The sequence below is a fragment of the Aethalodelphis obliquidens genome, unplaced genomic scaffold, assembly GCF_003676395.1.
Source record: "Aethalodelphis obliquidens isolate GAN/ISIS:26980383/991018 unplaced genomic scaffold, ASM367639v1 scaffold6, whole genome shotgun sequence".
Taxonomy (NCBI): domain Eukaryota; kingdom Metazoa; phylum Chordata; class Mammalia; order Artiodactyla; family Delphinidae; genus Aethalodelphis; species Aethalodelphis obliquidens.
Genome location: NW_020837950.1, coordinates 58,992,222 through 59,009,274, shown reverse-complemented (window position 1 = coordinate 59,009,274; position 17,053 = coordinate 58,992,222). Strand labels below are relative to the sequence as shown.

Below are 17,053 nucleotides of genomic sequence, written 5' to 3'. Positions count from 1 at the left end.
GGTAGCCAGACTTCTTCAATAGTGATTCCCAAAGTTGAGCATTCCAAGACAGGACACAGAAGCTGCCCGTCCTCTTCAGATCTAGGTCTGGAGTGAATATAACATCACTTCTGCCACATTCCATTGGTTAATGCAAGTCACAGGTCAGACCAGGTACAGTGGTGAGACAACTGCTTAAGCGTGTAAATTTCATCAGGTATGGTTCCTTGGGGGTGTCTCTGTCCCACCTACTCTGGACTGGTAGCATTAACAGTTGGAAGAAAGGCATAAAAACATTGCTTCCTTTTTCAAGAGCATGGGGATCTATACATGTGCCTTTCGGAAAATAATTTGGGATGGTATTTTCAGTATGGTTCTAGAATAGCGATCATCTCTGATAGGGTGCTTGCTGTGTTTCATGGTTAAAAGACTTGGCAGATGGCGGACCTCAAACAATTCAGTTCCAGACTTGGGATTTTAGTCACATTTTTCAGTCAGAAGAATTTTTAAAAACAGAGAGGGCTTACTCAAAATTAAATGAACGTGTAAGGGATGAGTTAAAGGAATGATCACATTTTAGGGTAACTGAAGAGTGCTAATAAGAAATATAGTCACCCAGATAAAACTGACTATTAAGGAAATTATCAATTACCTTTCGGAGGTCATTTGACATCTAGCCTAATAAAACAAACGAGCTTTCTGAGAAGTTAACTGCCCTGCCATGGGCCTCTTGGCGCTGCACTGCTATATTGTACAACTGTCTCTGCCTGCACCATCACCATTAATATAAATGAGTTCCCTGGTAACGTGTGTGGGATAGGAAGCGTGGGATTCCCAGGAGCCTCTGTGACCTTCGAAAAATGCCTTCCAAGATGAGTTACTCCCACAGACACTTCGTTCAGCTTATTTTTATGCTTTCTAGTATATAATACTTATCTTCCAAATTAATACAAACCTATCTCTCAGAGGTTGCTAATACCACGGCATGTTGGCCTAGTGAGTAACAGACCTGGAAAAAGACAAAATAAGGAATGCTTCTACAAGAGCAGAGGACAATAATATCTCTCATTTATCTGGGAACCTATCAAGTTAATAACTATGTACAGCAAATCGAGATTAATTATATTAATATTTCACTGTAATTTGGCCAAAGAATGCGTAGTGGACATAATAAAGTTATGCAAGTCTACTTTGATCAATGACATTTAGCATTAGTTTCAAGTTACTATAATTATATCTAATTATTGCTATTTTTACATATAACCACGTGACATAGGAGTCAGGAAGGTAATATTGCTAAATCAGTTTCGATTGTCCTCCTATGTTTAAAATGAGGTTCAGAGACTACTTCATGAACGACTTTTATTAGGATGAAAGATTTGATAAAAGGATGATGGCGGCTCTGTGGTTGGGTATGGGCTCATAGAAGAAAAAGTAGGAAAATGCAATTATAAGAATCCATTGGAGGGACACATTTTAGAGGATCCTAATTTGCTTCTTTAAATTCCTCGCTGTATTTGAGAGGTGGACCAGAAGATGAATTCCGGATTCATTCTGTCATGTGTACCGTAGGTGTAATTTTGGAGTCTATTGAGAGTTTTTGTTCTAAAAGATTGTAGATAAGGTGGGGAGCCTTGTAAGCAGCTACTCAGTAACCACGGCTAGTGTGTCTGAATTCCCCTTGGCTGGTAATTCTGCAAAATAGATCTTATTTTGGAGTTTGTTTAATTCTTTGAAAGAAAGGCCTATACCTTACACATTTTGTAAGTAAAAAACTCTTTTTAGGCTTGTCTTCAAGAACAGGAACAAATACAGCTGGCAACAGTAATTTTAACATGTAAGGCTTAAATAAGCATTCTTTTAAAAAGGGTATTTAAGAGGGCAGCCACAGCTGGATGTTCCTATCATTATGCTTACTTTGTCAATCAAAGGCTTTCTATAGTCTAGGACCACATCAAGTCCAATTAACATAACTAACATAACTTGTGCATGTTTGTGTAAACCAAGCACTGTTACTATTAGTAGTATTAAAATAATCTGGAATAGGTTTAGTAGACATTCCTTCATATTTATTTCCAGCTTCTACCATGGTCGTGTTTCATAGTGTGTGAGACACATTAGCAATGAACAGAGTTCTTTAAATTTGCAGGGGAATCTGAAAGACTGCCAGCAATAACTCTTTTCCGGACTCTTTCCAGATGCAAAGTAACTAACCCCTTCCTCTCAAGGATAGTGTGCAGGATACTAGCTGAAAAAACAAAATTCAGCTTGATATGAGAGGCTAGGTATAGCCAACTCCTGGTCTTGGTAGTAGTCAGTGAAACTTTCAAGTTTGCTGATCCTACCAGGTCCTTGGTGTGCTAGTCAGGTGTGACCTGGCCTGCTGCTGCTGCCTTTGACACGCATGAACTCACCAGGCTGCCACTTCTGAGAATCAGTGGCAAACGCGGAAAGTTAAAGGTAAGGTATATCTGAAATACATGAAACAGAGGCTGAGTCACCCTGTAATAGAGCATATATCAAGTAGGCTGAATGACTTTACAATGAACAGCGTTCTTTAAATTTGTGACATAATCTGAAAGACTGCCAGTGATAACTACTTAAAGAATTACTTTGTCACAAACTACTATGTAAAAAATAGATAAGTAACAAGGATATACTGTACAGCACAGGGAAATATAGCCATTGTTCTGTAATAACTTTAAATGAAGTATAATCTATAAAAATATTGAACGTTGTACACTTAAACTAATATAATATTGTAAATCAACTCTACTTCAATTAAAAGAGATGGATTACTCTGTAAATAAACCTGAGTGACCTACACTAGTTAAACTAGAGGACTAAAATGAGTCCTCTAAATTTTCACAGCATTTCACTGAGAATCACTGAAACTCCAAAATCAAAGTGTTCGTCTTCTGCAGATTTTTAAAGTATCGTAATTACTGAAAACAAAGGCTTCAAAGAGAAGATACTGAAATTTATCTCTACCAATCAAAGACGGAATTAAATGTATTACTTGATGAGAGTACAAATATTATAAAAGACCCCGTTTTCAAATTTATAATTGGGCTTTGGATTATCTCAACTTGTGGGGAGAATCTTGATGGAGCTGCTGTTTTTAATTGGATAAAATGATATTTTGTATCCAAATGGGTTAAAAATCAGAAGACATAATTTTGCAGTATCTAAATTTAATTGAAACCATCAACATAAACATACATAAAGAAAATTTATATGAGGCGCTTTGTTTTGTAAAAATTTTTGTTGAAAGATGTTACTCTGTTTTAAAAAACACACACCTCAAAAAAGATTTGAGCTGAAAAAATTGTACATTTGAGCTGAAAAACAGAAATTAGAATGTATTTTATAAGAATATATTGTCTTTATCAGAGTTTGCTTTGAACTTACTACGTACCTCAGTGCTTACAGGAAAATTTTTCAATTATAATTATTATGGTCCACCGAGAAGCATTAGTTGAAGGCGTCAATAATTTCAAATTTATGCAACCGTGAAGAAGATTTTAGGCAATTTTATGAACAAATGAAAAATAAGGAAAATCATATTTAAGAAAATGCATTCTTTAGAAAAATACCAGTACTTGATGGTGGAGAAAATATGCTAAGAAATTGAGTAAAGTATGTGAAAATGCACTGAGAGTAAATACGTAAATACTCTGCCTATGTCATTTTTAGCATTCAGGTAATTGGTAAAAAGATGTTTTGTAAAATTTGGTATGTAAATATATATTTACGTTTTAATATATATTTTATTGTTATTTTTTGAAAAATAATGTTTAAATAGAATATCTCTGTCAAATACAATAGAACCAAGTTTTCAGTCAATAAATAAGTATATCTAAGAATTATACAATTTTAATTGTTTTTATTGTCTCCTTTTTGTTCTCAAAAATGCCCTGGTTTGGTCAATAAATAGGCCCACTAAGCCAGACTTTTTTTTTTTTTTAAAAACAGTGGAGATTTCAGACTTTTGGTGAGAGAGACAGTAATTTGGCCGAGAGGAGTTGGAAAGAGCTTACAAAATATCATTGCTTCATATCAAAAACTGGTGAGATAAATGGATATTCTGAAAAGAAAGAATGGCTATAGCAGTCCCAAGTTTCTTTTGCCATCTGTGTCCATCCATCTTTATAACCTAGCACTATGCCCAGCATAATACCATACCTGTAGTAAGCCTCTAAGTAAGTGAGTGTGACAAAAAGGAACAGACATGCTTTACATGCAAGGAAACTTGCTACATACCTACAGGGGTGTGAAGGGCACAGTCCCTGCTTTTCAGAAGTTCTTCTATTAGGGAAAGCAAAAAGCCATAAAAATGAAACGTGAAATAAACTTTAAAGTAAAAAAAATTCTAAATGGGTCTGAAGATTAATTACAGCTTAGTTATTGCTGAAGTTATTTAGAACAGCTTTCTATGATGGTTAGTTACCTTAAAAAAAATAGGCTCACTAAATCAAGTTTCTGTAACTTCTCTCCCTATTGGGCAGAAATTATTTCAATTATTGTATTAGCAAATAGTTTAATGGAAATGATTAAACGATGTACATATCTCTTATTTAAAATTTTCTCTAAGCATATAATTTTACAACCATGAAACTGAAGGAGTCAACTTTTCCAATGACAATAATGTATGGCAAACAAGTTAAGTGGTAATTAAAATTGCTTAAGCAAACTAATATCAAAATTGTATCTTTTTAAAAATCAATTTTCATCACTCTAATTCTTGAGGATTTATACTCTTCTGCCTTTTTTGCTTGTGTTTTGGAAAAGAACCTCAGAATTTGCAACAAATGTGTTAAAGTTAAAGATTAAGATCAACAAACCTCAAATGCCATGGATAGCCAGGGAATAAACAGAATGGAAGAGTAAGCACAAGCACAATCCATTTTTCTAGTTAAGAGTGAGAACTAAACTTTGGAATTCCTGAAAACAGATGGGAGACTGGCTCAACATTTAAGAAATAAGCACATTTAAATTAATGGAGAATGGGAGGAAAGCTCATGGTTTTAGCATAAATAATAACATAATAAAGATACATTTCCTACTCCATCAGTTGACAGTACTTTCCCAGCAGAAATTTGGAATCTAATCCAGGTCCACGTGAATGCAAACAACTGGCTTGTCTAGTTCAAGAGTAACTGCCCTGTGGTCAGGTCCTCTAGGGCAGTTCATGTTATTCTGCATTCTGACCTCGACCATGGTCTTTTTCTCATATAGTGGCCTCTGTGGGTAATCAATCGGTCCAGAAGGGCAGGGGCCTGAGACCCAATCGTGATTGCTTTCAACCTCCATCTGGCCATGTCCTTCACATGAGGCAGGTGGGAACATCGCCCCACACCCCTACGATTTTTAGTTTTACAACCTTCTACCCGGTCTTTACTTGCTTCTCTTAGCCCCAGACTGAGAAAGTTAAAGCATCATTTTGTACAAATTGGAATTTAATAGATTGAAAGGGGACCCGGATGACAGGAATACAACGGGCCTGGAGCGGCCTTTGGGGACAAGAGGGTTAAGGGAGTGGCAAGGGGCAACTCTCCCAGCTCAACTGCCCCTCCTAGCATCGGACACGGCCCCCAAAGCCAGCGGAGTCCCTCAGCCTGGAAGACAAAGGAAGGCTCAGGGCCGACTGGTGAAGAGGGGGGCAGCGACTCGCGTGAGCTCGGGGACGCGAGAACGCAGCCCCCGCCCCCTTCTCCGCCCCGTCCCCGAGAAAGGCGGAGCCCCGAGGCCGCCCCCAGAAAGGTCTCCCCGCGGCGCAGGCAGCGGGTCCCAGGCGGCTGCACACGCCCAGGCACGGTTGGCGACTGGACGGCGCGGTGGGGGAGGGGCGAGGCAAGGGGGCGGAGCCGGCGGCCGAAGAAAGGCCTGGCGGCCGGGAGGGGCGGGGCTTGTGCCGAAGGGGCGGGGCTGCTGGGCGGGGCGGAGCCGGCCGGTCCGGGGCTGCCTGAGACAGTCACTGCCCTGACGACGACGGCGGCGGCGGCGGCGGCGGCGGTTGGCCATTGGGGACTGGGAGGAGCACAGCCAAGGCTGCTGGGGCAGCTGGAACTGGCAGTTGCCGGGGGCCAAGAGGAGGATCTGGAACCCGGAGCGTGCTCCGGGCCGGGTGGAGGAAGCGGCTGCAGTTGGAGTCTGGGGAGCGCTGGCGGCGGCGGCGGCTTCTCAGCGAAGCAAGTGTCTGAAGCTGAGAGTCCTCGGCGGCGGCGGCGGCGGTGGCGGCGGCCAGGACCGAGGTAACCGAGGGGCGGCGGCGGCGGCGGTGGAAGCGAGGCCCCACGCTCAGGTCGGATTCTTGGGGGCATGTGCCTGGGGATACGACCTGACCCACCCACCCAGCCACCCTGTCCAGCCTCCGGCCCCAGACCCGACTTCTCCCGTCGTTCCGCCGCGGGCCGGGCGGGGGCGGGAGCGGCGCCCGGGGTAGGGGCGCGGAGCTGGACGCCGACCGGAGGCGACCCCTCCTCAAGGATTGGCAAGGACGTCGGGCACCCCCTCCCCCTTCAAAAGACACACCCCGACCTCGGGGCGGGGCGGGGTGTCGAGGCGTTCCCAGCCTTCTGGAAGGAAGACCTCGGTGTGGAGGCTGCACCTCCGTCCGTGGCCTCTCCAAGGTGGCCCCCCTGTGGCTCCTTGGGGCTGTTGAAACCAAAGGTGGTTCCCGTCGCTGGGAATCCCGGAGTTCCTTTTGTCTATCAGCTGAAACTAGAGGCCGGAACTGTAGGCGAACACCCACCAGTCCTGAAGCCCTCTGCTCCTTATCCCTTTCCTGCCTGGAGTGCATGCAGCCTTTTCTCCGGCCACAGTAGTAGATTTCATTCCTAACCCCCCTCCGAAACGTTCCCCCCTTCGGCTCAGAGGAAGGAAGGATTCCCATAGTACGTGTGTTTGGATTTATCTTTCATGTAAGCTCACCCGCCTTTTTTTCTTTCCAATCCATTCCCATCTAGCCACAACCCTGATAATCATCCCCTAGGTTTTTTGCAAACTATCAACAAAGAAGTGTGGCTAGTCGCGTAAACAGAGTCCTTGACTGGCTGGGCTGTGCAAGTTAATGGAGCTTCCTGAATTGGCGCTGTTCTACCAAGCTGGTTGGAAAGACCATTTTGGCTAGAGTTAAGGATGTTACTGCATGTGCCTAAAGTCTTTTTTTTTTTCCTTCTCCTTTCTACAGTGAGGTTTTAAAAATCCAGGGTAACTTGATTAAAGTGTAGCTGTTTGGGAAGCCTAACTATAGAGGCAGAAAAATACAGAAAGGAAAGTGTAGTTATGATTTGGGGGTAGTTGTCCAACTTTTTGAAACTGCCAAAGATGAAGTGAATGGATTTTTGAGATTACTGTAACTGGTAAATTGTATTCTTTGATAAGTAAGCATTTAGCATGTGATATTTCGCACTGAGATATTTTTGTTTTATTTTAGTTACTGGTGGGAATTATTGATTACCTGGACATCTTAAACCGAGAAGCCTGTGAACAGGTTCATTAAGAATCTATCTTGAAAAATGCATTTTATGAATGCTTTGAATTAAGGAGGTGTTAACAGTGGTTTGCCATTTTTGCCACATAAGAGACAGTAATCTGAAACAGTTCCCTCCCTGGCAGTTGCCCATATACTTAAAGCTGGCAGGGTCTAGTACTTTGAGTGACTATACTTCAACAAGGAGTAGAGCACTAACAATCTACTGTATAAATGTAATCTCTTTGGTAGCATTTACTATAATGGACACCTTTTCTGCATCTAATTTTCAGATACAGACTTAACGCTTGCGATCTGGAAAAGCATTTTGTACAAATTGAAAGATTGGGCTTTCTCTTCAGTTTTCCAGATGTATTGTCTCATCTGCATACTTGAAACATCCACAATCACATAAACTCCAGATGTAACCATGGAGTTTTGCGACCCATCAAGATATAGGAAAAGTGTTGGCCAAGGTTCGGAACCAGGCAGTTTTCCATCAGTTCAACAATTCATATAAACTAATATATTCTCTGCTGATGATCAGGAATAAAGAGCCAGATAAAGTCATGCACATTCTGTTGGCAGATGGACTATGTGGCTGTTGAATTTTACTGTAACTGGTTACTCTTGTCATTCAAAGTCAACTTAATATGCAAGTTACGTCCTAATGGATGTAAAGACCTGTGTTGATGTACCCAGATTCTAGCAAATGTTGACGCTAAGAAACCTATTATGACTAATCCTTGGGAAGAAAAAGTCTGCAAAATGGCTCAAACGAGTTTACTGCAGGGGAAGCAGTTTTACTGTAGGGAGTGGGTTTTCCACAAGCTTCAGCATTGCCTCCAGGAGAAAACTAACTGCTGCAACAGTGCTGTCAACACACCACCCCTTGTAGTGAATTCTGGGAATAATGCTAGTGTTGTCTCTGGAAAAGGAGCTGCCTGGGGTGTGTTATTGGTAGGAGGGCCTGGCAGTGGCAAGACAGCCTTATGCACTGAGCTCTTGTGGCCAAGTTCACCTACAAGCTTGCAGAGAGGTTTACATCGCCAGGCTTTGGCCTTCCATTTCTGCAAAGCCCAGGACTCTGACACTTTGTGTGTTGGAGGGTTTATTAGAGGTCTGGTTGCCCAGATCTGCCGCAGTGGACTTCTCCAAGGATATGAGGACAAGCTAAGGGATCCAGCAGTTCAAAGCCTCCTACAGCCCGGGGAATGTGAGAGAAACCCAGCTGAAGCATTTAAAAGGTAACAATAAGTATGTCATGGTGTTCTGGTTTCTGTGCAAAAATTAAAGTTTTTTTTAGTTTTTTTGTGTTTGTTTCTTAACTTTGCCAGTGCTTTTACTACCGCTGTATATTTGGGGATAATCTGTGGTTATGAATACACCTGTTTACTTTGTTGAAGGAAATAAAATTTAAGCTTTGTATTGTAAGGTTATGGATTAAAAGTATATCTTTTACTTGTTTAATAACAGAATGTGAAGCACTGAAGAAACTTAATTTGAGAGGTGTGGTATTCTTGCAGACTTTTTAATGTGTAAGTGCTATCCAGTAAAACTCAGGGCAAATCTGTTATCTTTTGCTGTGAGCCATCAAAATCAGCGTTAGAATTGTTATATCATTCTTAAATTAATGAGGAAATAGGTTAGGCAATACCTGTATCACAAGTATGAGATGCCAGGTTTGATGGACAGTGTTCAATATGGAATCACTGTGTATGGAATCAATAATGCAGTCTTTAATATTAAACTTAACTTTTAAGAGACTTAAGTCTCTGTACATAAACAGCTCTTTTCCTCTTGACTTACTGCTTTTTCTGGAGATACTATCACTAGTTGAAGAGCTGAGTTTTCATTTCTTATAAGTAATTTCATAAACTGCATTTATTGACACCTTAGAAAATGTTTCAAAGAGCTTATAGTCTAAGTTGAACTTAGTCTAACTAAATTATGTAATTATGCAATTTGTCTTATTGGAATTAGCTATGTAAATTTCTAATACCTTTAAATATTTAAAATCAAGTCTGATAACTATATTTTTGATATATACTGATTCTAAGCAAATCTTTCTCTATAGTATCAGATTTTCTTGAAAAAGATCCTTCTACTCAGATGGATTTTCTGTAATTTTTTTTCCTGTGTGAATTTTAGTTACTCATTGAAGGGGAATAACAAGCAAATAGAGCTGTGTGTAAATTGATTTTTATTAATTTTGATTTTCTGATTGACAGAAGGAGCTAATCACTTTGTATTCCCAGTCTGTACTTGGTTAGGGAAAACCTAGTCTTTCCACTTGGACCATTTTGGTGCTCTTACTAATCTTCCACTGGATCTTTCAAAAACTTGGGTCACTTTCTTTTTCATTAAAGTAATGAATCATTAAATAAATTAGGTAACTTTGATATTGGAGAAGCTGTTCTGATAATTCACAGAGCTACATTTCCTTCAAGACTGCGAAGCAGTAAGATAACCATAGTCGAATGCAGACATGAGATCATAATTAAAAGTTAAAAAGAAATATTTCTACATAGTCTATGGCATTAGATGATCTAGGCCTCTGCTTTTGGACAAATAGTTAAGATTTCATTGTGGGTTTTATTAGTGACTGATTGACTTGTTAGATAAGTCCTTTAGAGAGTTTTGATAGGAATGTATTTTTGATAGGAATTTTATTTAGGCAGGGTTAGATGTAATTCAACAAGTAGACAATGGAGTAAAAGGTAATTATTTTCAAAGAGTTGCAATATTTTGAGGGAGACAGAGCTGGAGGTAATTATAACATGATGGGAGATGAAATATAAACAAAGAAAAGTATTTTTTTTTTCATTTTTGACAAAAACAACCTCCCAAACCAGTTTGTGTATTGTTACTTTCTTAACATCTAACACTTGATAATATTGATGGCTTCATATATTCATGTGTGAAACAATTTAGTAGAAATAGAAAATTGATAAAGGTAAATCTTAGTTCTTCACAGGTCCACAAAGTTGGGGAAATTTCAGAGTGATTCAGTAATTAATGCTTTTTATCTGCTTTTCTTCAGTTTTACTTCCTAATTTTTTATCCCTATTTTTTTTCCCCTTAATGATACTAGATACAGTATGTAATGCGGCAAGCTAACGTCTTACATGAAGTCACGTAGCTAAGTGGTAACTTGTTAATTACCAGTTTTTTGAAATCACATTTTCTTCACGATAATTAAAGACTGAAAGGAACTTTATGTTAATCTTAAACTTCATGTTAAATATTGCTACTTCTTTTTCTTCTGACATGGTAGAGTATAGTGTGTTGATTCTGAGATTTAGTTGTCAAATTTCTTCTGACATCCATTCATTCTTACAGCAAATGTTTATTGAGAGCCTTTTGTGTTACGTGGAATTCAGATGTGGATAAATCAGTGAACCGAACAGACAAAATACCCTGTCTTCATGGAGCTTTAAGTTCTTACGCTAATATTTATCTTATTTCTATAAAAAGAAATAATATTGATACTTCAGGTGTCAATATATAGATACTTGCTGTAGATGCAGCATGTGAACATTTTAACACAAATGGAATTAGATCATCTGTTGAAGAGAATGATGAATGAAGACACATTAATTTCTTATTTTTGTTCTTTTCCATTTTTCTTCGCTGGTTAAAGTGAAAAGCTATTGTTACTACATTTAGAATATATATATTTTATCTGTTTCTGTTGGTGGAACTAAGTTGATGACAATTACCTTTTTACTTGTTTTGAGAACCAAATGCTGATTTCTTTCATTCTGCCTCCCACTTCAGGCTTTTATTGCAAAACTTTGCCTTTTGTGTTGAATTGTCTTTTCTAGAGTTAATGTCAGAGGTAGAGTTTCCTAGTAGTCCTCTAACTGTAAAACAAATTCCAGTTGTTTTTGACAGAAGAATCAAGGCACCTAAGTTATGGAATGAGGGAGGGGCTAGTGGTTTTAGATCGTGTGATTTGTTTAGAAGCACAACTGAAGATGGTTATTTTTTCAACCAGAAACTTCTTTCTGAACTTTACTATCATGGTCCTTGAACCCCCAAGGGTCTTTTTTGGAGAGTTAGACGGATGTGGAATGGAAGTACAAAGCTTTGTTCCTAGTGGATATCATTCTCTTTTATTTCTGGTTCACAATCTGCAAGGCCAGGTGTGAGTCAATTCTGTGTGTGACATCAATTTTTCCGAGTCGAGTAAAGAGATTTTGTTCTGTGTAATGTTGATAGGAATTAATTAAACATCTTCAGTGGTACCACAAATTAAGTGTAAATGGAATAAAATCATGATGAAGAATTAAGGATGAATGACTCTAAACTTTGAGAGTTTAGTAGAAAAGTCATCTGAGAAGTGGTGAAAGACAACAATGGCTTGTTAGAAAAGGATTGGGAGTTGGAAGACTGGACTGTGACCTTTGTTTTTATGTTGAATAAGAATCCTTGGGCTTCCCTGGTGGCGCAGTGGTTGAGAGTCCGCCTGCTGATGCAGGGGACACCGGTTCGTTCCCCGGTCGGTCCGGGAAGATCCCGCATGCCGCAGAGCGGCTGGGCACGTGAGCCATGGCCGCTGAGCCTGCGCGTCCCGAGCCTGTGCTCCGCAACGGGAGAGGCCACAACAGTGAGAGGCCCGCGTACCAAAAAAAAAAAGAATCCTTGAATGGTGAAATTTTCTTTCTAATCTTTTTATCTCCCTCTTGAACATTTTATAGTTCTTCACTGGTATCTCTTTAGATTTTTAACTTCTTTTGTAATTATTTATGCATACATGTTCTGTAATCTCCTCTATTAGGCATATGTTTCTTCGTGACATTATTCATGACTGATTAATATTTTATGCTTACCATAGCGCTTTGAACAGCACTTTGCATATCGTAAGTACTAAATGATTATCATTTGAAGGAGTGAATAATACTACTTACCTATCTAGAATGTGCTTGAACCTGATTGAAGGACAGCTGAAGTGCTTGCATAAGAAAGGAAATTGAAATGTTATATCATTTAGGTCAGTTTTAAATGCAGACCAGACTGGTACAGTGATTATTAATTTATTAACCTGCTGTCTGCTCTTTAGCATGTATGAATGTGGATTGGTCCAGATAGTTTTACGTGGCCAGATGTCTGTCTTCTGTCTTAACTGTAGTATTAAGAGTATACTCCAAGTATTTTTGGCAAACTCAACAAAGGGGCAAAGAACAGAATGGGACTGGAACGTGTGCTTCCTTCTTACCCTCAGTTGTGGGGTATTTTCAAGGCAAAATATTTCCTTTCCATTATCTGTCTTGAATATCTAAGACTATTTAAGATAACCATCATTATCTATTCTTAAACATTGTTGGATTAAAAGGTCTTGTAAAGGTGTCTTTACAGTTCACATTTTGAATAAAATAAATGAAAATATAATTTTCATAATCAAAATTCTACATTTCTTTTAGTGTAATAGTGTCAGTTTCCACTGAGTTGTCTGTTGCTTCCAGCTCTTATGTTATTTTGACTTTGATATGGACTTCCATGCATTCAAACCCTTGCACTTTCCCTTCCTAAAATCTTTTCCTTTTACCCTAGCCTTTCTCTCTCTTTTATTCTTCATGTCTAAGTGCTGCTTCCTTTGGTTCCTGGTACCTTTATCATTTGCTGAACTAGTCCTCAACATTTAATCAATTCTGTAGTGGCATAACATATTGCTCCGTATTTATACTGTTTAACATCAGCCACGTTCTTAATTCTGCTTGGCCATTTTTTTATTTACTTCTTGATAACTCAGACTTTATTTTGGATCAGAAAGAGTAAAGTAGTGCCCTATAGGTTGAATATATTTTTTATCCACTTCAGGAAATTTCACACACCTATCCAGATTTGGGGGTTTTCTTGAAAAAAAATTGGAAATTTTGATGGTATTAGCTTTTCATTTTTTTTTGAAGGAATAATCTGGTGGCACTGTGTCAGCTGCTGTCTTTATGTGGGGCCTACACATTCTAATTTGATTCCCTCTCCTCCACTCTCTATTATTCTATCCCAAGACTACTTCGTTTGTTTATATATGCCAGCCTGGCTCCTGTGGGCATTTGCAAACGTGAACATGTTTTCTATTTCTCTGAGTAGAGAAACACTATAATTTTTATCTCCCCCCAAATTTGCTATTATATTATCTTGAATTTGTACATGCAAGTACTACTACTTCTTCCCTATCACCTCATTTTATCTTAGCGTACTAAAATCTGACTTCTACGTCTACATGTTCACAGAAAGATGTTTAAGCATAATAGCTTCTGAATCCACTACTCAGTCGATCTTTAGCCTTAGATGATATATGTTAGGACTTTCTTCATTATTTGTGCTTTCTTGCATTCAGAATCTCCTGTCTGACTGTATTCTTTGGTGGCCCTTCCTCTAGGTTCTCTCTGGCCATTTGTCCAACAAAGCTTCCTTAGATCTTCTCTCTTTGTATATACGCTCCTTCAGTAATTTTATTTACTTACATGGCTACCAATGCTCATGTCTAATGTGATAGCAATCAGATCTACATCAACAGCCTTTGTCTTTATTCTGATCAACATATATCTTTTCACTGGAGTGTCTGTCACCTTCCTGTGTTCAATCCAGCGTCTCTTTTAGCATTTCTCTTCGTTGACTCATTCATTCATTTCTTTTTTTTTTATATATAAATTTATTTATTATTTTATTTATTTATTTTCGGCTACTTTGGTTCCTTGTTGCTGTGAGCGGCTTTCTCTAGTTGCAGTGAGCGGGGGCTACTCTTCGTTGCAGTGCGTGGGCTTCTCGTTGCTGTGGCTTCTCTTATTACGGAGCACGGGCTCTAGGCATGTGGGCTTCAGGGGTTGTGGCATGCGGGCTCAGTAGTTGTGCCTCGCAGGCTCTAGAGCACAGGCTCAGTAGTTGTAGCACACGGGCTTAGTTGCCCCGCGGCATGTGGGATCTTCCTGGACCAGGGCTCGAACCCGTGTCCCCTGCATTGGCAGGCAGATTCTTAACCACTGCGCCACCAGGGAAGCCGCATTCATTTCTTAAACAAATAATCAGCACCTGCTATGCGCCAGATGTGTGCTAATGTCCAGATAACAGGACTAAAGTGGTGAGCCAAACAGGACACTGAGCTCAGTGGGGGGAAATACATTGAACAAATAATCACAAAAATAAATGTAAAAATGGAGCTTTAGTAAGTGCTAAGAAGGAGGGACACAGGCTGATAAGAAAGCATGTAATATGAGGCTTGATCGTTGTCTTGGGTTCTGGGAAAACTGACTCTCTTATCTACGTTGTTCCGTAATTACTCTTATTTCCTAGACCCTTTCTACTTAAAAGTATGATCTTAAGATCAACAATAGTGGCACCACCTGGGAGGTTATTATAAATGCAGAATCTTGAATCCACTGAACTGAATCTGCCTTTTAACAAGATTCCTAAGTGAATTCTGTGCACATTGAAGTTTGAGAAGCACTGCCCAGGCTAGATTCTAGAGTTTTCTTTGATTATTTTCTATTATATTTCTCTATTCTACGGTATTTAATCTTTTTCTTGGAATGGTTCTTGAATTCTTTTCCCCTAATCTAGAATTTTTGTTCATCACGTCCTGGGTGCTTTACTTAACCTTAGCCTCTCTATATGTAATTCATTTTGGTAACAGTTGGCCAATTAACTGTAGTAAAACAGTGCTTTCTTTAGGTCATTCCTCTGAGCCTGTGATAACCTCTACAACAAATTTAAATTTCTCTGCTTGGCTTTAAAAGCACTTCATAATTTGGTTCTCTTCCATCTAAAGTATGTATCATGTTTCCAAACTTCACCAGAATACATTAAGCTCATTTATTCTTTCAAGAAATATTTTTAAGCATATGAGACAATGTTAAAGTCGACAAGAGATATGGATAAGAATAGTCTTATTTTTCTTAGTGTTTAGTAAGAACTTGATATACATAGTAAGGATATGGACCTTTTGTTTGTTATATATTTTGCAGATTTTTTTTTAGTTTGTTTTTTAGCCCTTAACTTTGTTTTTAGCAACTTTGCTTTTAGCAGTTTTGCTTTTTAGGAAATATCTATAAAGTATAATGGTTTCTATACAATGAAATGGTTTGATTTTATAAAGTAAATACTTATTTTTCTCCCCTTAAAAATAATCTTTGAAGTGTATTCTGATTGGTTGCCTGTCTTTACTGTCTAGTTGTTCTAGTGATGTCTTTGACCATACTATACAATTGTTTTAAATTTCAAACCAGGGCTTCCCTGGTGGCGCAGTGGTTGAGAGTCCGCCTGCCGATGCAGGGGAACCGGGTTCGTGCCCCGGTCTGGGAGGATCCCACATGCCGCGGAGCGACTGGGCCCGTGAGCCATGGCTGCTGAGCCTGCGCGTCTGGAGCCTGTGCTCTGCAACGGGAGCGGCCACGACAGTGAGAGGCCCGCATACAGAAAAAAAATAAATAAATAAAAATAAAATAAATTTCAAACCAGTTTCTTTCTTTCATGTCATCTTAATCTCAGAAATATGCCTAATGTCATTTTTTTTCTATAACACATGTAGTGTAGCTAAATATAGTCTTTGGTAATAAAGTAGAATTTGAAAATGTTCATGTAATTACTTAATAAAAATAGGTACTAATTAAGAGAACTAATTATATCTTACTTGTGGTTATCCTGAGCAATGATTTGGAACATTGCAAAAACTGGTGACCTTTTACAGTTGTGACTCATGATTTGAATATATAGACACTGGTGTGGATTGAATTATCTGCTTTTGTTCTTCTTCTCTCCGTGTATCCTTGGTCTTTGCCATGTGACATTGCAGTCCTTCTGCTAGAGGAGAAGCGTACCTCTCTGCCTTTTGATTTCGGCTCAGCCATGTGACTTGCTTTGGCCAGTGGGATGTTAGTAGACGTGACCCAAACAGAGGCTTAACATGTGCGTGAGTGATTGGGCTTGTCCTTTTTGTGTCTCATTACCTTCAGAAGAACATGTTCTGGCGAGCTTGTTGGTCCAAAGAAGATGAGGGAGATGTGGAGTAAACCAGACCCAAGTGGAAGCTTGACTCCACGCCTGGAGTACAACGAACTCATAGACACAGAAGTATAAATGATTGTTATTTCAAGCCACTGCGTTTTGGGGTGGTTGTGGTACATCACTGTTGTGGAAATAGCTAACAATACAAAAATTAAGGAAATAACATTTCAAATAGGAAATCGTTAATTTTCATCAAAAATCTAGGAGTCCTCATTGATTCTTCAATTTCACTCACCCCCTACGCTCAATCCGTCAGGTACTTTTGTTCTGTTTCCAAGATAAAACAAATACCTCAACTTTTCTTCATCTCCATTGCTGTCACTCCCATTATCCCTTTCAGTGGTGTCCTAACTGGTCTTCTTCTTGCTATTGTTGTCCCTCTTATCTTCACAAAGCAGTTAAGGATAATCAGATCTTGTTAACTCTCTGCTTAAAACCTGCAGTTAGCTTCTCACTACCTTCAGAATAAAATCTAAGCTTTACACGGTCTAGCCCTTACCTAGCCTTTGACTTCAGCCTGTACTGTTTTCAGCCTTGTTCATTGGTTCTTCATCCACATTGTTCTTATTATTGTTCTGAAATAGGTCACCTTCT

General features: G+C 39.3%; 1 protein-coding gene across 4 annotated transcripts in view; it reads left to right on the top strand.

Annotated features, from left to right (window-relative positions):
* Positions 1–5,974: 5,974 nt before the first annotated feature.
* The window catches only part of ANKRD50 (ankyrin repeat domain 50), a 43,575-nt gene continuing 32,496 nt past the window's right edge, over positions 5,975–17,053 (top strand). Inside the window, exons 1-2 of one of the 4 annotated variants that reach the window (XM_027103665.1) lie at positions 5,975–6,233; positions 7,816–8,700. In XM_027103665.1, the coding sequence (XP_026959466.1) occupies positions 8,189–8,700 (512 nt within the window). In that variant the 5' untranslated portion in view covers positions 5,975–6,233; positions 7,816–8,188. Of the gene's footprint in view, positions 6,284–6,315; positions 6,903–7,746; positions 8,701–17,053 lie in introns of those variants that run through there. The other 3 variants (XM_027103662.1, XM_027103663.1, XM_027103664.1) reach the window with 3 other exon arrangements.